Source organism: Kogia breviceps, chromosome 10 (assembly GCF_026419965.1).
Source record: "Kogia breviceps isolate mKogBre1 chromosome 10, mKogBre1 haplotype 1, whole genome shotgun sequence".
Classification (NCBI taxonomy): domain Eukaryota; kingdom Metazoa; phylum Chordata; class Mammalia; order Artiodactyla; family Physeteridae; genus Kogia; species Kogia breviceps.
In genome coordinates, this window is record NC_081319.1 from 1,355,066 (window position 1) to 1,375,811 (window position 20,746).

At 63.9% G+C, this 20,746-nt stretch overlaps 3 protein-coding genes across 56 annotated transcripts in view; 2 read left to right on the forward strand and 1 right to left on the reverse strand.

Annotated features, from left to right (window-relative positions):
* PODXL2 (podocalyxin like 2) overlaps positions 1-432 on the forward strand; it is a 45,076-nt gene extending 44,644 nt beyond the window's left edge. For both annotated transcript variants that reach the window (XM_059077947.2, XM_067043273.1), the window contains exon 8: positions 62-432. In XM_059077947.2, coding sequence (XP_058933930.1) covers positions 62-274 — 213 coding nt within the window. In that variant the 3' untranslated portion in view covers positions 275-432. The remainder of the gene's footprint in view (positions 1-61) is intronic.
* An 81-nt stretch (positions 433-513) lies between these two features.
* On the forward strand, positions 514-6,708 carry ABTB1 (ankyrin repeat and BTB domain containing 1). Of its 48 annotated transcripts, XR_010842428.1 has the most exons (14): positions 525-703; positions 1,756-1,818; positions 1,917-1,972; positions 2,490-2,554; positions 2,822-2,966; positions 3,112-3,271; positions 3,370-3,415; positions 3,666-3,761; positions 3,841-3,959; positions 4,198-4,293; positions 4,396-4,563; positions 5,305-5,505; positions 5,571-5,827; positions 6,374-6,708. XR_010842428.1 is itself a non-coding variant. In XM_067043302.1 (13 exons), exons 6-13 carry the CDS (start codon positions 3,218-3,220, stop codon positions 5,775-5,777), a joined length of 987 nt encoding a protein of 328 aa, XP_066899403.1. In that variant the 5' UTR covers positions 549-703; positions 1,756-1,818; positions 1,917-1,972; positions 2,490-2,554; positions 2,822-2,966; positions 3,112-3,217; the 3' UTR covers positions 5,778-6,708. The 48 variants fall into 48 exon arrangements, 34 of the variants coding, with proteins under 34 accessions (XP_058933934.1, XP_066899378.1, XP_066899385.1 ...); XR_010842419.1 differs by lacking the exon at positions 2,490-2,554 and having other exon boundaries at positions 518-703; positions 3,666-3,767; XR_010842420.1 differs by lacking the exon at positions 2,490-2,554 and having other exon boundaries at positions 518-703.
* A 6,224-nt stretch (positions 6,709-12,932) lies between these two features.
* The window catches only part of MGLL (monoglyceride lipase), a 99,217-nt gene continuing 91,403 nt past the window's right edge, over positions 12,933-20,746 (reverse strand). For 4 of the 6 annotated variants that reach the window (XM_059077968.2, XM_059077967.2, XM_067043312.1 and 1 more), the window contains exons 7-8: positions 17,083-17,298; positions 12,933-15,603 (exon numbers count right to left, since the gene is read on the reverse strand). In XM_059077968.2, the coding sequence (XP_058933951.1) occupies positions 15,478-15,603; positions 17,083-17,298 (342 nt within the window). In that variant the 3' untranslated portion in view covers positions 12,933-15,477. The remainder of the gene's footprint in view (positions 15,604-17,082; positions 17,299-20,746) is intronic. The other 2 variants (XM_067043310.1, XM_059077970.2) reach the window with 1 other exon arrangement.

Sequence of the window (20,746 nt, forward strand, 5' to 3'; positions counted from 1 at the left end):
AGGGGTGATGCGGGGGCGGTGGGGGCCCGGCGTGCTCTCCCAGCGGCCCCTCCCGCCGCAGTCGCACGGCGAGGAGCTGCGCTTCGTGGAGAACGGCTGCCACGACAACCCCACGCTGGACGTGGCCAGCGACAGCCAGTCGGAGATGCAGGAGAAGCAGCCCAGCCTGAACGGCGGCGGCGCCGTCAACGGCCCGGGGGGCTGGAGCGCGCTCATGGGGGGCAAGCGCGACCCCGAGGACTCGGACGTATTCGAGGAGGACACGCACCTGTGAGGGGCTGTGCCCCGCCCGGCCCTCGCCGCGGGGTCCCTGCTTTCCCCCGACTCACGACGCACCTCGGCCCCGTCCCCGGCCCCGTCCCCACCCGACGCCCCTCGGGGCTGCCCCGGGACCCCATTAAAGCCGCCCGGAGAGCACGCCGGGCCCCGCGCCTCCGCCTGCGCGACTGGTTCTTGCGCCTGGGGGCGGAGTCGGGCGAGAACGTGTGTGATGAGCGGGGGCGGGGCGGGCGCCTCCCGGGTCGGTCCTCCGGGCGCCAGGCGCCGCTGCAGAGCGGGCGGGGCGCGGCGCGGCGCGGCTTGTTTATATCCGGCGGGGCTTCGCCGCTGCCCGGGGTCGCCGGGCCGGGGTCGGGGACGTCCGCGCCATGGATACCTGCGACCTGTTCTCCAGCTGCAGGAAGGGGGACGTGGGCCGAGTGCGGTGAGGAGCCGTGGCCCCGAGAGGGTGTGAGTGGGCCGCCCGCGGAGCGCCTGGCCGGGGTGGGGGACGGGGGCGGCCCGGGCGCCGAAGCAGGACCGCCCCGGTCCAGGCAGCTCTCTGTGCGGGGGCGCGGGGGTCGGGTGCTGGCGTGACTCTTTCCGGGTGTCTCGGAGGGGAGGACTGCGACGCGGACGCCCGGAGGAGGCGGAGAGGGGCAGAGAGAAGAGAAAGGTCCGGAGGTCAGACGCTGGGGGCAGGCCTGGGACGCCCCTGACGTGGCTCCTCTGATGCGCTGCGGACCTCGCGCTGGGAACGCCTGTGGCCCGGAACCAGTCTCTGGTTCTCAGAGATTCGGGAACTCCTCATTGCGGTTGAAGCAGCCCCGGTGCTGCGATTTCCGCGGGCCGCATGGGGAGGGAGGGGCTGCTGATGTGGGGTATGAGGCACCTGTTTTCCTTCCGAGCCCCGCAGCTTCCCCGGGCTCCTCCCCAGGGTCGGGTGACACCTGGGAGTTAGTTGGTAGCCCCCAAAGTGTGGTGCACTCTGAGATCCAACCTGGGTGTCTCCCCAAAGTGGGTTCTTGTCCATCACCATCCTTGGTGGTCTCCCCTCACCCCAGTCTCCTCTGCTGCCTTGTTTCCTGACTTCCGCCTTCTATAATCTGTCCATTTTTCGTTTCCACGCTGCTAGGACGCCTGCAAGTCTCCTGGTGGTCCTGTCCATCTCCAGTCCCCCTGACCTGGGAAGGCCAACCCGCCACCCTATGCAGCGCGAGGGCTCGGGCAGAGGCAGGGCCCCACTCCCTCCTCCCTCCTCCCTCCTCCCTCCCTCCCTCCCTTCTTCAGCTCAGATGCTCAGCCTCTTCAGCTCTGGGGCCTCTGACGCCCAGGGTGTCCCACAACCACACTCTTTCGTGGTTCCTTTGCCTTAAATGCCTGTCCTGCTCTGGTCTCTGCCCTCACCTGGGGAGGTTTCCCTCCTTCCCCTTCCGCAGGTCTCCTCTCCAGACCCCCAAACCTATCCTGACCCAGGCTCTGACCTCCCCTGTCCAGGTACCTGCTGGAGCAGCGAGACGTGGAGGTGAATGTGCGGGACAAGTGGGACAGCACCCCCTTGTGAGTGCCGGCGGGGGGGGGGGGGGGCAGGGGAGTTGGTAGGGCGGGCAGGGCCTGCAGGCCTGACAGCGCCCCTGCCCCGCCCACCGCCCCCTCAGGTACTACGCCTGCCTCTGTGGACATGAAGAGCTGGTGCTCTACCTGCTAGCCAACGGTGAGCGCGCAGGGCGGGGTGGGGCGGTGGACGCGGGCTGTGCCGGGGGCCCTGGCATCCCCTCTCAGTCCCGCACCCCTTCAGCGAGTGCCCTTAGGTCTGCCCTCAGAGCCGGTTCTCCCCTCGGCTCCCCAGCCCCAGGTCAGCGTCTCCCTGCGGCTGCCCCTCCCTGTGCCCTACCGTGTGTGTTGTCCTTAACACGGTGGGCGTGCTCCATGGCCAGTGTGACCCGCTTCCTGGCCTGAGTGGCTTCCCCGCTGCGTTTCCCGTGAGCTAGAGCACCTGGCCCGCCCTGAGCTGCTACGTGATGGGTGCGCCCCCTCCCGCCCCGGGCCAACGCTCTGCTGCCTCCCCACGTGGCCCTCAGGGCCTTTGCACTTGCTGTTCCCTCCCCTCAGAAGGCCTTTCCCAGGTTTTGGCATGGCTCTCACTCACTTCAGGCCACTGTACCTTGTCTCTGCCACAGTGACCTTCCGCGGCCTCTCCTGTGGCAGCTGCCACCCTTCGTCTTGCTTAGCTTTCTTTCAGAGCACCTGACATCATTTGCTAACCTGTGTCTTTCTGCCCCAGAACCTCAGTTAGGTGAGGACGGGGACCCTTCTGCCTAGGGTGTGTCCCCAGGCCACCAGTGCATAGATTAGGGCCAGCCTCCAAGCCGTCTGTTTTGTGTGGTGTGTGGCGCGTGCCCGGGTCCTGGCGGGGAGGATGCTGGGGCGCGAGCAGGCCCAGGGCGACTTGGGCCCCGTAGGTGGGGTGGGGAGGGGGAGACGCGCCTCTCCCCCAGGCCCCTCCCCAGCTGTGGCGGGCAGCCCCGTGGCCCTGCTGATCAGGCGGCCCTGCCGTCCCCAGGAGCCCGCTGCGAGGCCAACACCTTCGACGGGGAGCGCTGTCTGTACGGGGCACAGAGCGATGCCATCCGCCGGGCCCTGCGTGACTACAAGCAGGTGACGGCCTCCTACCGGCGGCGGGACTACTACTGCAGCTTCCTGCTGCGGTGAGACCGAGGGCGGGACGGCCCTGCACAGGGGGTGGGCGGGGGCCTGTGTGGGGCTGAGGGCTCTCCCGCTGGCCGGGAGGGGGGGCAGTGGGGAGGCTTGGGGGGCGGCGGCACTGCCGAACACCCCCTCCACCGCCCGCAGCCTCCTGGAGCAGGGCAGCCACAGCGACGTGGTCTTCTTGGTGCACGGGAAGTCCTTCCGGGCACATCGCTGCATCCTGGGCGCTCGCAGCACCTACTTCGCACGCATGCTCGACAGCAGGTGGAAGGGCAGGAGTGTCGTGGTCCTCAGGCACCCGCTGGTGCGTCCCTCGGGGGTGGGGAGGGCAGGGGGCGAGCGGGGGCTTTGCGCTGAGGGGCGGCCTCGGACCTTGTCTCCCGGTGCCCTCTCTGCCTACAGATCAGCCCTGTGGCCTTTGGGGCCCTTCTGCAGTACCTGTACACAGGTGAGCCCTGGGTTTGGGTAGGCGGGGGCTGCAGCACACGCAGACGTGGCTTTGGGCCACTTTTTCTCTCCTGGGGCTCGTCCCCTGGGGAGCAGGGTGGTTCTAGCTGCCTCCTGGGCTGGCTCTTCCCGCCCACAAGGGAGCCCTTCTCGTCTGTCCCGGGTCCTGTAGAGCTCAGGTGGTCCGGGGAGGGACGGCCACGGGTCCCCTCAGGCTCTGAGCCTCCGCCCAGCACTGCACCCATACCCAGGCTGCGTGGACGTCGGTGTGGAGCACGTCGGCGACTGTGCGCGTCTGGCCAAGCAGTGCCAGCTGTGGGACCTGCTCGGCGACCTGGAGGCCAAGTGTGAGTGTGCGTGTCCAGGCCTTGGGGCCCGGGGCCTCAGGCAGCAGCTGGCGGTAAAGCTGCCTTCTCCCCTCCGCAGTGGCTTCCCAGCCAGGCAAGTGCGTGAAGGTGCTGACCATCGAGCCCCCCCAGGCAGACCCCCGGTTGCGGGAGGACCTGGCCCTGCTGGCCAATTGTGCCCTGCCCCCCGAGCTCCGGGTAAGCGCACCAGTGCCCCCGCCTGGGCCGGGCTTGTGGGTAGGGGGCGTGTCTGGGGATGGGGCTGCCGTTGCTCCCCTTTTCTGAGCCGGCCTGCGTACTTGAGTGGTCTTGTGTCTACGTCAATACGTGGGGCAGCAGTCGTCCTCCAAGATGCGCTAGAACGCGCTCTGGGCCAGGGCCGGCTGCTCTCCGTCTCCGGCCTGCTGACGGCACCTGCTCTCCTGTCCCCCGCCAGGGTGATCTCGGGGAGCTGCCCTTCCCTCGCGACGGCTTCAGCAGCTGCCCTGACGTCTGCTTTCGAGTGGACGGTTACAGCTTCCTCTGTCACAAGGTACTAAGTGTCCCCCCCCCCCCCGGCCCCCCGCCGCCTTAAGCCCTGGGCCAGCTCCTCCAGGCACAAGTCTTGGCCCATCCTGAGCCCAGCCTCCCACAGGCCTTCTTCTGTGGCCGCAGCGATTACTTCCGGGCCCTGCTGGATGACCACTTCCGCGAGAACGCGGAGCTGGAGGCGTCAGGCGGCCTCCTGGCCATCACCCTGCACGACGTCTCACCCGACATCTTCACCCACGTGCTGTACTACATCTATGGTGACCACACCGAGGTGTGTGCACCGGGCAGGGGTTGTGGGGGGGGTACACAGGCCACGTCACCACGGGGCTTAGAGGGAGCGCCCGGGTCGGGACTGGCTCTGAGAGGCCTGTTTTCTGTGAGGCTGGAGTGTGGGTCCTGTGTAGACTTTTCTCTCAGGGCAGGAATGAGTTGACGAGACTCAGGGCGCTTGGAGACATAGTGTAGTCACCTGGGGCCCCCAAGTTTTCCAGCCGGGGGTGGGGGTGGGTGGGCGGGGACAGTCACCCCGAGCTCCTGCAACAGTGGGGAGCCCTGGCCTCGTGCGCTGGCGTCAGCGCGGGGCCCTTTGGCTGCCCCGAGGCAGCTGCCCCAGGTGAGGAGGCGGCTGGTGTGCGCGGCCTGCATGCAGCTCGCTGTAGTGACGTGGTGGCTGAGGGAGGGGGTTTGTTTCTTGTTGCTCTGCGGTGGCTGCGCGCAGGGCAGGGTTAGCACACTTCCTCCCAGAAGGGGTCAGTGGGCGTAGGGTCCCCGTCCCATCTGCTCCTGGAGAAGGGGGGTGACAGCTAAGCAGGTGGCCCCGCCTGGACCGGGTGGAAGTTGCCCGCAGCTTCCCTCGTCCTCTGGAGGCCGCGCCTGCCGCAGCAGGTGGGAGATGTGGGCTCTGGCCGCGGGGCTCAGGGCAGAGCTGGCCTGCAACGGGAGCCCCTGGCTCGGCCTGTGGACCCCATTCTTAAGTCTCGGGTGCCCCGCCTCACCCCCGTTCTCCTTGCAGCTGCCTCCTGAGTTGGCCTGCGACGTGCTGAGTGTGGCCGACCTGTACCTGTTGCCAGGCCTGAAGCAGCTGTGTGGCCGTGGCCTGGCCCAGCTGCTGGACGAGGACAGCGTGGTGGGCGTGTGGCGCGTGGCCAAGCTCTTTGGCCTGGCGCGCCTGGAGGACCAGTGCACGAAGTACATGGCCAAGGTCATCGAGAAGGTGAGCGTGGGCCCAGGGTGGCTGAGGGTGGGCGACAGGCGTGCCCTGAGCCGGCGTGTCCGCAGCTGGTGGAGCGGGAAGACTTCGTGGAGGCGGTGAGGGAGGAGGCCGCGGCCGTGACAGCCCGGCAGGAGACGGACTCCATCCCGCTGGTGGACGACATCCGCTTCCACGTGGGCAGCACAGTGCAGACGTGCAGCGCCATGCAGCAGGCGCAGCAGCAGCTGCGGGTGCTGGAGGACCTGCTGGTGTCCATCGGCCTGGACTGCTGATGGCTGCACGCGTGGTGGCTTGTGAGCTTGCGGCATCACCGGGCCGGCAGGTGCTTGGGGGGCTCCCCTCCTCTTTGTGCCTGGGGACCCCGGGGAGGTCACCTTCGGATGCGGCCTCTCCCGCAGCACAAACCAGCCCCGAGGCCCAAGGCCCCCGGGGCTGGGCACCACTCAGGGAGACTGGCGGGCGGTCTCTTAGGGCCTCCCTCCCCCGTCGCACCTGCTCCTGGCACCACCTTGCATGTTTTCCTGGGTGGGTGGGGGCAATAAAGCTTGAATTCACCGTGGGAGCCTGTGTACCAGGGACAGCTCGGGTCAGGGCCCCGCGTCCGGGGGTCTAAGTAGACTCCCCTTGGGGACAGGGTTCCCCCTTGGCCCTGGGAGGTTTTGTGGGGCCAGAGGTGTTTGACCTCGAAGCCCCGCCTTAGCTCATCTGAGGTCACTTACTGAGCAGCTGCTGCTCCTACCAGCCTGCGTTTTGGAGAGCAGGGCCCCAGCGGAGCGGACGGGGCCTGGCTCCCTCCACCCGCCTCGGCCACTGGCGTGTACCAGTCGAGGGGCTGCTGAGGACGGAAGCCCGTTTGTTTTTCCCTCAGCCCAGGGCCTGCTGCTAAGTGAACTATGTGGAATCAAAAAAATATCCATACATTTTACTGGGAAAAACTATGCATTCTATTCCATCACAAACAACATCAGGAAAAACAGACCAACCGCTAACAGTAAGCAAAACCAGAAAAGCAGCACGGCTCGTATATCAAGTGGAGCGTAAGGGCGGGAGAGGGCCTGCCGGCGGGGCAGGGGCCACAGGCACACCAGGCTCCGCTGAGTTCTGGGGGGCGGGAGCAAAAGACGACCAGGAATCCTGTTTTGAAATGTCAGTATTTGGCTTATCATTAATTTTGATTTAAAAGTAAAATGCTGCTTATCTTGATTACTGAGATTTGGGTGCACCCTTATTTAAGTTGTGTGACCTAGAGGAGGGCCTCATCTGCCCTGCCCTAGTCCTGGCCCTTTACCCAAAGACAGACATACTTGTTTTTAACACATCCTATGATCCTCTCCCCACCTGCAAAAAAAGACACGGCATACATACGTTCGCTCCTCTACCTGGAAAACTCCTACAGAGCGTGCAGTGTCCGCCTCACCGCAGCAGAGTGAGGCGGGGTGAGGGTGCCGTCACCAAGTTAGGGGTGCTGTTGCCGGGGCCAGGGGCAGCCTTAATTCCTGGAGCCTTCTGCCAGCATAAAATGTCTCACTCCGGTCAAAATGTGAAGCACAGCCTCAGGCAGGGACTTCCGAAGGAAGGGGTCCCGGAGCCAGGAAGCTGCCCTCGGGCACTCCAGCCCCCCACCCCCCTGCCAGTGGCTTAGTTCTCGGGGTCCCATCAGTGCCCCGCACCTGGCTGGTTACCACCTTCACCTCGGGGAGGCGGCGGGGGTCCTGCACACGGGCTGGGGACCTGGGCTGGAGCACACCGGAGCCCCAGCACCGTTATTGGTCTACGTGGGAGCAGCATTACCAGCCAGCACACCTGGTGTGAGAGCCACACGGGGTCCCGAGGGCGCCCAGCAGGGGCGGGGCTCAGCCCACCGAACCTCGGCGTAAGACGCAACGCGAGGGCCACTCCGGGCACGCGGTGTAGCCCCTTCTCACCTACAGAGCCTTGGAGATGGGACGCTCGTGTTCTCCCGATTCCTCGGCCCTCGAGCTAGTTGTCACCCAGCCTCCACAGTAGCCGCGGGTCGGTCTCCGGGTCCCCCTCCTGCCCCCTGGGCCCCAGCTGGGGCCCTGCCTCTCACCTCCAGCTCGCTCTCACCCGCCCTGCTGGCATCCTCCAGGCGGATGCTGAGCCCAGGTCTCCCCTCCTGGAAAGCCTGGGGTGCACACCTGCTGTCTCTGAGCTCTGTGGGCACCTGGCTCACGTCCTAGCTTCCCTGCACTGAGCCGTGGCCACGCCCAGGTCCTAGATGTGAGCAGCAGCGGCAGATGAGGTCTCTGGCTTCGTCCCTGAAAAGCTCACCCTGCCCCTTTCCCTTCCTCCCTCCCAGTGGGCTGGGCTGAGGGTGCGGTGCTGCGGCAGGAGAGCCACGCGCTCAGGACAGGGCAGTGAGGGGGAGACCAGCTGCTGCTCCCACCAGCCTCCATCTGGTCCCGGCCCCGTCCTCTCCCCCAGGCTCCAGACACCCTCCGGCCAGGGCGGCTGGCTCCCCGCTGTGGCTGGTCCCGGCCCTGCACGCCCACCGCAGGCTCCCCCCATGCACTGTCCCGAGCGGGGTGCTGCTGCTGCTGCAGGAGATCTCCGTCCCTCAGGGTCCCAGTTCTGGGACCAACCTGTGCTCCCTTCCCATCTACCCCGAGCCCCTCGGACATGCCCCCTCTCCTGCTCACCTGCTCTCCCCTGCTGGGCCGGCCTGGCGCTCCATCGTCCCTCTTCCTGCCCCACCAAGGCGAGGCAAGCTGGGGCACCCCGTCCTGGATCTGATCTGGGGGCAGCCCCAAGGCCATGGGCCACCTGCCACGTGGTGGCCCTCAGCAGGAGGTCTGTGCCCCGTGGGAGCTCCCAGGAGGAGGCGGGGACAGCCCAGAGGGGAGGGCGCTGCCCACATTCAACCCCTTGAGGCTCGGGCTGTAGGAGGAGCGCGGGCCTCGGGGAGGGGGCCATCCTTCAGGTCTACGTGCCACCCAGGGGGCCTCTGCACAGGGGACGGCCAGCTCTGGTCACCCCATGGGACCTACCCCGAAATGACTGAAAATTTCATCACAAGTCATCTCAGGAGAGCGGCTCACCACCCCTCAGAGCATACCAGCGTCACAACCACGCTGAACCACCATCCATGGAAAAGACCAAACCCTACCAGACAGGATCTTCTACAGCTAAACACCTAAAGAAGGAACCACGACGAGACAGTAGGAGTCCCTCACCCCCAGGTGGGCGACCCCCCCCCCACACACACACTGGAGAATAACGACCCTGCAGAGGGTCCCCGAGGAGGGAGAGCTCTGAGCCCCACGTCGGGCTCCGCCGCCCAGGGGTCCAGCACCGGGAGCCCCCAGAGCATCTGGCTGTGAAGACAGCGGGGCTTGCCTGCAGGACGGGGGAGCGGAGACCCCACTCCTAAAAGGCCGCACAAAACCAGCCCCACATGCACCAGGACCCAGGGCAGCAGCGGTGATTTGACGGGAGCCTGGGCCACACCTACCTGCTCTTCTTGGAGGGTCTCCTGCAGAGGTGGGGGGCGGCTGAGGCTCACCCTGGGGACACAGGCGCCGGTGGCAGATACACTGGGGGACATTCGGCCGGGCCCGTGAACACAGCTGCTGCTGCTGCTGGGCTATCTTGGCCTGTGAGCGCCAAGACCCAGCACCACCCAACAGCCTGCAGGCCCAGTGCCTGGCGCCTTGGGCCAAACAGCCCCCTGGGCAGGTCAGCTCACAGCCACCTGGGACACGGCCCTGCCCGCCAGGCGGGGCAAGGCGCAGCTCCACCCACCAGTGGGCGGGCACCGGCCCTGCCCTCCAGGGAGCCCGCTCGGGCCGCTAGACCGGCCTTGCCCAGCAGGGGGCCGACACCAGACCCAGAAAACCACAGCCCTAAAACTGGACGACTGCATGTAAAACAACGAAATGACAGTAAGTCCCCTACATACAAACCTCCAAGTTGCGAACGAAGTGTGCGTTCCATCGGTGTCGGGCGTGAGTGACGCTGCAGCCCGCCCTCCGTCCCCTGTTGCTGACGACCCTTCAGCTCTACCACCTCCCCCCTCCTCTCCCTCCTCAGCCAGTAACTCTTCCTGCCTGTTCACTCGATGCCGGCCCTTGTATCCCAGCCGTTACACTACTGTGCTTCTCAAGGTACTGTCCTGTAAGACTAAAAATGTTTTATTTTTTGTGTTTATGTATTATTTGTGTGAAAAGCATTACAAGCCTATTACAGTACAGTACCACATAGCCCACTGTGTTAGCTGGGTACCTAGGCTACCTTGGTTGGACTTATAAACAAGCTGGATTTACGAATGCACTCTTGGAACAGAACTCATTCCTATGTAGGGGACTGACTTCAGAACATTCTCTAACACCATACACAAAAATACACAAGATAAACTCCAAGCGGATTAAAGACCTAAATGTAAGGCTGGATACTACGAAACTCTTACAGGAAAACATAGGCAGAACACCCTATGACATAAATCGCAGCAACACCTCTTGCAATCCCCCTCCTAGAGTAACAGAAATAAAAACAAAAGTAAACAAATGGGACCTAAATAAACTTAAAAGCTTCTGCACAGCAAAGGAAACCGTAAACAAAATGAAAAGACAACCCACAGAATGTGAGAAAATACTGGCAAACAAAGCAACCGACAAGGGATTCATCTCCAAAACATACCAGCTCATGCAGTTCAATATCAAAAAACCCAACAACCCCATCAAAAAATGGGCAAACGGTCTAGAGAGGTATTTCTCCAAAGAAGACATAGAGATGGCCAACGGGCACCAGAAAAGCTGCTCAACCTCGCTAACTGTTAGAGAGACGCAAATCCGAACCACAGTGAGGCGTCTATCACTTCACACCCGTCAGAATGGCCGTCACCAAAAGTAGGAACAACAAATGCTGGAGACGGTGTGGAGAAAAGGGACCGCTCCTGCACTGCCGGCGGGAATGTAAACCGGTGCGGCCACTGTGGAGAACAGTGTGGAGCTTCCTTAAAAAACCAAAAATAGAGCTACCATGTGACCCAGCCATCCCACTCTTGGGCACGTATCCGGAGAAAACCATAATTTGAAAAGGCACGTGCACCCCAATGTTCACTGCAGCACTGTGTGCAATAGCCAGGACGTGGAAACAACCTAAATGTCCGTCGACAGAGGAACGGATAAAGAAGATGTGGTACATATACGCCGTGGAATATATCGCTCAGCCATAAGAAAGGAGACAATGCCACCTGCAGCAACGTGGATGGACCCAGACATTATCATACTAAGTAAATCAGACAGAGACAGATACCATATGATATCACTTACGTGTGAAATCTAAAAAAAAAAAATATACAAATAAACTTATTTACAAAACAGACACACAGACTTAGAAAACAAACTTAACGGTTACCAAAGGGGAAACGGGGGCGGGGGGAGCAGAGGAGAGATAACTTAGGAGTTTGGGATTAACATATACACACTACTCTATATATAATAGATAATCAACAAGGACCTACTTAGAGCACAGGGAGCTCTACTCAATATTCTGTGATAACCTATGTGGGAAAAGAGTCTGAGAAACAGTGTATGTATGTATATGCATAACTGAATCACTCAGCTGTACACCTGCAACTAACACAACATTATGAATCAACTATACTCCAATATAAAATAAAAATTAAATTAAAAAAAAAAGAAAAGGAAACCACAGTCCTGCAGCTTGTGGACCCAGCCTGCCCAGAGCAGGCCGGATTCGCCCTGGGACCAGCTGGGCCCCAGCCCTGCCCACCGGCAGGTCACCGCAAGCTTCAGGGCACCCTGGACCCCAGACCCAACCGTGTCAGGAACCGGCCCCCCCACCAGCCACGCAACACCGGCTCTGGGACCCCTGGGCCCTGCGGCCAGACTCCAGGGGCGGCCCTGCCTGCCGGCAGACCGGCACGAACCCCAGGACCTGGCTTCACCCGCCCGTGTGTGGGCAACATCCCAGGGGCTCCTGGACCCCGACCCTGCCCACCGGTGAGCCAGCACTGGCCCGGGGTCCCCTAGGGCTCCACGACCCGCCGCCTCGCGACCAGACCCCGCCAGCCAGCGGCATCCACACGAGGCGCCAGGCCGGGGGCCGACCGGGCCCCCCGGTGCCCCACGCAGTGAGCCCCCTGCCGCAGAAGGGCTCACGCAGCCCTCCTGGGGGCACCCCGAGAGCACAGAGCCCCGCTGGGGCCCACAGGACGTCTCCTACAGAGGCCCCCTCTCCAAGGTCGGGAGCGCCAACTGACGGACACAGAACACAGACAGCAACGCAGACAAACCGAGGGGGCAGAGGAACACAGACAAGGCCCAGAAGAAGAACTAAGCGACGTGGGGAGGGGCGGCCTGCCTGAGGGGGAGTCCCGAGCAGTGATCCTAAGGACGGTCCAGGAGCTCGCGAGGAGAACGACGCCCGGAAAGATGGAGGATTTCAAGCCAGCAACAGCAGAGCATTAAACCCAAGGGGGCCCGTGGAGGTGTGGCCTGGGTGAGGGCACGGACGCCCACCAAGAAGTGGGCCCTGCACCTATAACCCCAATTCCAGGCTCTAGCCTGGCCCAGAGAAAGCACTGGTCCCCCACCCCCTCCCTCCCTGGTCATATATTTACCAGGGACCCCCGGAAACCACACACAGGTCTGAGGCGAGGACCCAGCTCCCGCAGCTCAGCTCCAGTGGGGGAACAGGGCTACCGCGGGTGCAAAGAACACGGCCGGGTCAGACGGCAGTGGCCGTGCTGCAGGAGGGGCGGCGGGGGCCGGGGAGTGGGTAGCTCCACGCAGGCCGGTGGGAAGGCTCCACAGAGAGGCTGGCGTGTGGCCACGGGCCCAGGGCCTGCAGGCTCGTGGGGGCAGCAGCCGCCTCGTGCCACGAGGCTTGGAGTGGGAAGGGCCACCGCCCGACTCGCTGGGCACCCGCTCTGGCGGCCAGATGGGGAGGACCAGTGGGACACAAGCTGGGAGACGGGGCACCCGGAGGAGGCTGCTGCGGCCACCAGCAGGAGGGTCGGCGACTGCCCGGGGGCCGACAGACAGCCGACAGCCTCTGCTGCTGGGTCAGGCGCAGGGGGGACAGAGGGAGGGGTGCAGGCGCCCGCCTGAGCTGGGGTCTCCTGTGCTCAGGTGGGAGAGGCAGAGGTGCAGCCACGGGGTCGCGGGCAGATCAGAACCTGTTTCTAAATCGTCAGAAGCGACCGCGGGGGAGGGTCGGCCGTGGAGCCCAGAGCTGGGGCGGCCCGGCCCCTGGTGGCAGCGGCGGCCGGGTCTGTACGAGAAAGCTGGCGTGCAGCCCGCTCTGCGGGAGAGGCGGCCATGTCCGCATACTGGGGTGCATCGGGGGACCGGCCCAGACCCCCGGTGCAGCCTCGCAACGGACCGCTGGTCTCTCCGCAAGGGACGCTGCAGTCAGACCACACAGACAGGCAGACGACACCGTCAGAAGACAAGTGGTTTATTAGGGTTAGCTGTGGCAGACGTGGGTGCTTTCATAGTTCTGAACTGATACACGGGTCCCCACTGACAGCTTACGTGTGGGGCGGTGGCTGAGCCGCAGCAATGACGATAAGCACTGAATTGCTCAGAACCATCACCATCAGCCTAACAGGTCGAGGTCAGCAGGTGGTGACGCAAAGAGCAGGAGGGTGGGGCCCTGCAGGGTGTTTCCAGAGCATCTTTCAGAGCTCTCATCACAAGCCCCGGGGCCCCCAAGAGCCAAGGGTCTTGACCCCAGTCAAGCTGGGGTCACCACCCCCCATCCCAGCAAAGGAATGGGCCCTGGCGGGGTTGCGACCTCCAGTGGCTGCAGGCGGCATCTTTTCCTAGAGATTTTTTTCAGGCGTGAAACCACTTCGTGTGGCCCGGCACGGCCTCTGAGTTACGGGGCGGCACCGAGTTCACAGGTGTGCTCGGGCCCAGTGTCCCGAGTGATATATATGTCCGTCCTCCCAGGTGTGGTTTGGATAGGCTGCGTGTCCAGGGCCCCTCTGTGGCCTCTGTCCTCCTGTCACCTCAAGGCCAGGCCACGTGTGACCTCGCTTCCTTTCCAAACCCAGCTCCCCTGCACCACGGCGATGGCATGGTGGCGGCGCTCCAGCTGTCGGCACAGAGCTGCCAACGTGGAGGGTGACCCCGGTTCGAGACGTGCGGTGCGGCGAGGACGAGAGGGTGCTCCCCGGGGACCTCCAGACGCTGCTACCTGCACCCTTGACTCAGCAGGTGGGCGTGCCCTGTGCCCCCTCCCAGATGAGGAAAACAGTCCTCGTTTCAAATAACTTTTTTCTTTTAAATATGGACGATTCTTCAACCAGACCTGTAAAGGTGACTGAATGCGCCTCTATAAGAGCTTTCAAATAAGTAAATTCATGCATCAAAAGATTACTGGTCAAACCACATGCCTGGTATTTAATTTGGGATATGGCCTTGCCATGGCATGCTTCTGGGGTGGGGTGGGGTGGGGTGGCTGTAACTTGCAGGGCGGGACGGCTGGGCGTCTGGGGTTTGTGGGTGGAGTTTCTGCCGTTACTTAGCCGGAGAGCAGGAACTTTCTCACGGCAGCCAAGCTGGGCAGGTGGGGCCGACCTGTCTTTGCATTTTCTACACGTTTTTCTCCTCCAAAGAGAAGCCAGAGAAATAAGATGTGGCGATGAAGCCACTGTGTGGGGACCCAGGCGCCATCCCCCGGGGATGGGTGCCTGGGCGCCTCTCCCTCCCAAGGGGCAGGGGCAGCAGGACACGCACCAAGGCCCCCGCCAACTGACCGTTGCTGGGGGTGAGCAAGGAAAGGGGGGAGGAGGAGAGGGGAGCCCTAACCCCCAGCCTCCGCGTCAGGCAGGGAAGCCTCGGGGTGGCGGGACCGCACCACGAGGGCTCCACGCCCCGGTGGCTCCATCCCCACCACAGCCACATCTGCAGCTGGGGCCTCAAGACCTGACAGCGAGTCCCATTTCAAAGTCAAAGTACCCCCTGGGTGGGTGATGACCCCGTTTACTTCTGGCGCAACTGAGGGCCAAGGGGTGGGGGGCCGCGGGTTTGGCACCGAGAAAGGCAGCGGGGCTGCTGTGGCCTCAGGCCTGCAGCCGTGGGCAGGGGCACTGTGTGGGGAGCTTCTCTGGTCACCAGAGGTAGCTGTGCTGCCAGCACCAAGGCTCCCAGGGCGGCTGTGGCCCGGCAGGCGGGAACTGGGACAGGCCTGTCCCGCACGGGGCTCCTAGGCCCGCCCCCCAGGGCCGCACAGGGCCGTCAGGCACCCATGCCTTCAAGCCCCCTGGTTCCCACCCCCCCACACCCCCGGCTCTGCTTCAGAACAGACGCTATACACACGAGCCAGTCCATCTCTAACACGACCGTCCTCTGAGCCCCAGGTAACACTGGTCAGCGACGAACAGCCGTTCTGCCGTGCCCCGCGGAGGGAAGGGGGCCAGGGGGCCCCTTCTGGGCCAAGCCCCACCCGCCCCACAGCCCACCCCGGGCTCCCGGCGGACGAGGAGCTGACGTGGGTCACGGGTGGATATGTGCTGAGAAGTGCAGGCATGTTCCGGGCCGCGGCGGCACAAGAGTCCGCCGGGGAAGTGGGTGCCGCCCCACATCCGGCGGCCAGGGGGGGCCCCGGCCGAGGAAATGGGGGCGGGGCGCGGGGTGGCGGGAGGGGAGCCCTCCGGTTATTGCGGTGGGGGTCCTGGGACCCTGCGGAGCAGGAGAGGTGGGGCAGGGCTCTGCGGCCTAAGGCCTTCCAGCACATCCTCTGGAAGTGTTGTGACCTCCTATTTTTGCATGAAGTGTCCACCACTTAAGGCAGATCCAGTGGCGGATGGCCTGATGTGCGACAAGACTGTCTTTTTTCTTTTTTTTAGTAAATTGTGCTCTAGGGATCCCTCCAATTTGAGAGTTTTGTTTGTCTGGCGGCAAGCCGCGTCTAAGAGGCCGGCTCCTGCCCCTCCTCTGCCTGCTTCCCCGACTGTGGCCCGACGGCCAGCCGGCGCACTCAGGGCGGGGACCCCGTCCCTGCCGCCGCTGTCCTTTGAGAGACCCACGTGTTTATCTCACGGAACACGGAGCTGGTCACTTCAGGAAGCTCTCTGTGGAGGACGTGGTAGGCACCTTCGTAAATCTGCAATTAGCAAAGACAGGCAGTCACGGCTACCGCGAGCGGCACGTGCGGGCAGGGCGGCCGGGCGGCGGCCGGCGAGCACACGCCCTCCACGCACCCACCCCTGGTCGGCACGTGGTGCTGCGAACAGCTGGAAAGGCCCCAACACGTTCATCAGATCCTTTCTTAAACCGCTGTCCCCTCTCCACGCCACTCCCCCTCCAGCCTCGCCCCACCTGCGCCTCCTCTACTCCCTGCGGGACCCCAGCCTGCCCGGCTGACCCTCACCCCCACCCGCCCACGGCCGCGGTCCTGGCACCAGCTCCACGGCCCTCACATCGCGGTGGCCGGGGATCACTCTCACGCTCGTAGGATTGGGCTTCTCAGCATCATTCAAAGGCTGACCAGGGTAACCTTCTAGAAACACCTTCCTCCGTGGTTCCCACAGCTCTCGACCCGACCCGACCCTCCTGGCCTTCTTCCCGCCTCTCGGTCAAGGCTGCAGCATGCCGCCCTCCTGAGCTGCAGGCTGGTACGGCCGAGGCGGGGTCGGGCCTCTTTCCCCCTCTCCCCAGGAGCCCCGTCCAGGCCCCTGGCTGTAAAATCCACCCGTGTGCTGATGACTCAGAATCTGTATCTCCAGCCAGACCGCCCCTGAACTCTCCATGTGTATAACCACCTGCCTACCTGCCATTTCAGCGATTTCTAACAGCTTACAGCTATCTCCAAGTTGTTGTGTTTTTTTCTTTAAGCTGTAGTACTAATCACGTAACATGAAATTTACCACCTGAACCAGAAACTTTTGAGTGTGCGGCGCGGTGGTGTTAAGTGTCTCTGCACGCGGTGCAGTATTCTCATCCTGCACAGCTGAGCCCTGTCTCCGTTACAGCGCCCTCCTCCGTGCCCTCCTCCCAGCCCTTGGAAACACCACCCTACTTTCTTTTCTTTTTCTTTTTTTGGCTGCACCACTCGGCTTGCGAGATCTTAGTTCCCTGACCAGGGCCCCAGGAGCGGAAGTGCCAAGTCCTAACCACTGCACCGCCAGGGGAGTCCCTCTACTTTCTATTTCTATGAGCTCTGACTGTCCGGGGACACGTCCGCTCGCGTGTGTGCCCTGGGCCGGCGGGCCGACCACGCGGAGCCACCTTCAGGCTCCGCTGCCACTTGGCAGGGACACGGCCGGTGCACCCGCTCTCTCCCCATCCTCCAGCCAGGGGTCTCCCCGGCTCAGCCAGACACTCGGGAACCGCTCCACCTGAAACAGCGTTCGCCCGCCACGCCTGGCCCCGCCTGAGGAAGAAGGCCTCTTCTGCCCGGAGGCCCGCTGCGGTTCGCTGCGGTTCTTTCCTTGACCGGATGAACCATCAGCTAATGACTCTCAAGCTCCCGCGGAGCCAACAGGCGCCTCGTGCTCCCGGGACGTGCCTCCCCGGGGGCCAGGCCAGCCCTACACCAAGGGTCTGGGCAGGTGCCCTAGAGGGACGCGGGGCGGCGGCTCACCTTGAGCGTCTTGTCCTGGCTCTTGGCGGACTCCATGAGCAGGTACGCGCCCCTGCTGTCACACAGGCGGTCGGCGGAGCCCTGCAGCAGCAGGAAGGGCAGGGTCAGCTGGGGCAGCGCCCGCTCCACCCGCGCGACGGCGTTCAGCAGCTGGATGCCAAAGCACACCTTCAGCCCGGCCCGGCAGATGAGGGGGTCCGCGTTGTAGATGTCCACCTGCGGGAGCACAGAGACGGGGGTCCGTCAGCCCCGCGCGCTCCCTCCCGCTCTGGCTCTGCAGGGCCGGCCCCGTCAGCGGGCCTGGGATGGGGACCCCCCGTCAGCGCGGCTGCGCCGCCCCTGCTTCCAGCCTGCTCTGTGACCCCCATCCAGGCCTGGGCCCTGGCACGCTTTCAGTATCGCTCTGTGGGTTTTTTCACGTGAGCGGCGTCGTACGCTCGCTTTGACGCTTTCACACAGAAACAGCTCGGGAGACGTTCCGGTGTCAGTCCGAGTGGACCCTGTTTTCTCTCAGTCTGTCCGACCAGACGGCGCCCCCCGGTTGAAGGGGGTGAGGGGCACCCACGACCGCCGGGTCACAAGGCTGCGTCTGTGCAGGAAGGAGGCCGGGGAAGGGCTTGGGCAGGACACCCCTGCGGGCTCCAGGGCGTGGCTCCAGCGCGTCCTGCCTGCCAGCCTGAGAGGCGGCTCTGCCGTCCCCCTGCGCCTGCGGACACGGCGGCGCCTCCGCCAGACGTGCGCGGCGGCCGGGCCCGCCCTCCTCAGCCACCGGCCTGCCGGGACCGCCTCTGACGCCGGCCCCGCCTGCGGCTGAGAGTCTGACCCGCCCGTGGCGGGGCTGCCCGGCCCGTCCTTGGCTTTCTGGCTTCACTCCTCTGGCCCCAACAGGGGACAGTGAGGGGCCTGCGTGCTGTGAGCTGTGACGAGACGCATGCCCACAGAACTCTCTGGGCCACGTCGGGGCCGTGACACCTCCTCCCTCACCTCTCTTTCCAAGAGCTGCGTGGTGTCAGGAGGGGTGAGGGAACAGAGGGTCAGCTGCCCGCGAGGAGGCCTGAGTGTCCACTGTGTCTCCATCTGACTCTCGGGCAGGGGCCGTGTCTCCCCTGTGACGACCCCCCAGAGGGCCTCATCCAGGGTCCCGGATCCACTTGGAGAGGGAGAAACGCTGTCCCAGGTCCCCCCACCACCCCGATTCTTCGGGAGCAGGCAAGCCAGACCACTTGGGAAAAGCCACACGAGATGAATGAGCCCCTTCCTGCAGCCAAGACGGCGGGCCTCCTGCGGGCCCGGGCCACCAGTCTGGGGGCCACGAACACGGGAGCGGCGCGGGCTCCTTCGGGGTCTGCAAGGAGGGCTGCTCGGGAAGAGGAGGCGGAGCCAGAGAGCCCTGGCTGCCGGGTGTCCCTGTGAACGAACGCCCAGGGCCAGGGCCAGAGCCCACGAGGCCACCTCCTTCCTGAGCAGCTCGGCGCCTGCCCTGCTGACCGGCTGCAAAGCCCCTCAGGGAGTTGGCTCGGGGTGAACTGCTCTGATGGCCCAGATGGCTTCCCACTCCTGGCTCTTCCTCCATGTGTGGAGCACGTAGGCGCTGTGTACACAGTGGCCCATTCTAGACCTGGGAGGAGCCGCCAGCTGTGTCGGGGAAAGGACAGGCCCCCGTGCCAGCCACCACCGCATGGGGGCAGAGGGGCTGCCGGGAAGGCAGGGCAGGGACCGCCTCCTCTCAGGGAAACAGGCTCAGAAGCCCAAACCCTCCCTAAGGTAACCAGGTAACCAGCCCGGCCCAACCCCAGGGCCTTTGCTTTCTGAGGGCTGAAGACCTAAATCCACCAAAAGTTCTCCTAGTGGCGGAGGGTCGTGTCCTGTCCCCCAGGCAGGAGACGGACCGCGTTCTCCCTCCCAGCCCAGGCCAGGCCCAGAGCACTGGTCAGCAGCCTGAGCCCATTCAAAACCAAAGACCAGGGCTTCCCTGGTGGCGCAGTGGTTGAGAATCCGCCTGCTGATGCAGGGGACACGGGTTCGTGCCCCGGTCCAGGAGGATCCCGCATGCCGCGGAACGGCTGGGCCCGTGAGCCTGCACGTCCGGAGCCTGTGCTCCGCAACGGGAGAGGCCACGACAGTGAGAGGCCCGTGTACCGCCCCCCGCCCCCCCAAAAAAAACAAAAGAAGACCAAACAGTCGGTGTCCAAAGATCACTTACTGTGGGATTCCATCTCCATGACATTCTTCAAAGGACAAATCGGGGGCTTTCCTGGTGGCGCAGTGGTTAAGAACCCACCTGCCAGTGCAGGGGACACGGGTTTGAGCCCTGGTCTGGGAAGATCCCACACGCCGCAGAGCAACCAAGCCCGTGTGCCACAACTACTGAGCCAGCGCTCTAGAGCCCTCGAGCCACAACTGCTGAGCCCGTGTGCCACAACTGCTGAAGACCGCGAGCCTGGAGCCCTTGCTCCACAACAAGAGAGGCCACTGCAGTGAGAAACCCGCGCACCACAACGAAGAGTAGCCCCCCCTCAAGGCAACTAGAGAAAGCCCCGCAGCACGCAAACACAAAGGCCCAACACAGCCCAAAATAAATACAATAAATAAATTTACATTTAAAGAAAGGACAAATCAGAGAAATGTAGAGCAGACTAGGGGTGGTCAGGCTTGAGGGCGTGGGGCTACAAGACGGCAACATGGGGTCTTTGTGGGGACGGCCTCACTCACCCCCGAGGGTGTCCTGGTGGCCACAGCCCTGTGGTTTTGCAAGACGTCAGCTCTGGGGGGAACCGGGCAAGGCACACAGCCCCTCTGAGTGCTCTCTCACTACCGCACGTCAATCAGAGGTCTCAAAGCACAGGTTTAGTCAAAAGCACAAGAAGGACTCGGTCTCTGGCGATCTCTCTTGCCCCCCTGCCCCCCCATTTCTGGAGCGCAGCTGCAAACACGTGAGCGGGAGGCTGTGGACCCGGGCCCAAGCCAGGGCACCTTTGCTCCAGGTGACCAACCTCGGGGGGTGCGTCCACCGGCTGAGACGCGGAGTCTTTCTCTTGCGGGGAGACCCCGCGAGGAAGGCCGCTCAGCCCTGACGCTTCCCAGCCGTGTGACGTGGGCAACGCTCTGCCCTCTGGGATGCGATGTGCTGACCTGTGAAACGGGGGTGGCGGCGGTCACGCCCCAGAGGACGCCGGGCGTCTGGAAGGGACGTGCGCCCCGGGGCCCAGGCTGGGGCTGCCCCACAGCGAGGCTGATGCCGTGCGGCTGCCTGACCCCTGCGCGGGGCGGCGAGGTGGGGCGTCAGGCTCCTCGGCCTGGGTCTCCCATCAAGGAAGGGTCCTCTTCCGAGCCCCAGCTTCTTCTGGCACCTTCCCTGTCCGGGGATCTGAGGGCGCTGGGCAAGGCCGACTCGACAGCCGGGAACGAGCCGACCGGGGCGGCCGCCTTTCGCAAAAGCTTTGCCCTGAAGCACGGGAAGCAAGCCACAGTCGGGAGCGTCCTTAAACTTCCGGTTGAGCAAAATGCAGGAATCCCCCCGCCCCCCAGGGAGGTCTCTTGACCTCTTTTTTGAAGAGCTGTTCTGGGATGGACTCAACATTAGATTTTTAATTAGAACAGTATAGAAATAACTAGCCCTGAGCCCCGCCCCCACCTCAGTGCCGGGTGCCGTGCTGAGCGCTTT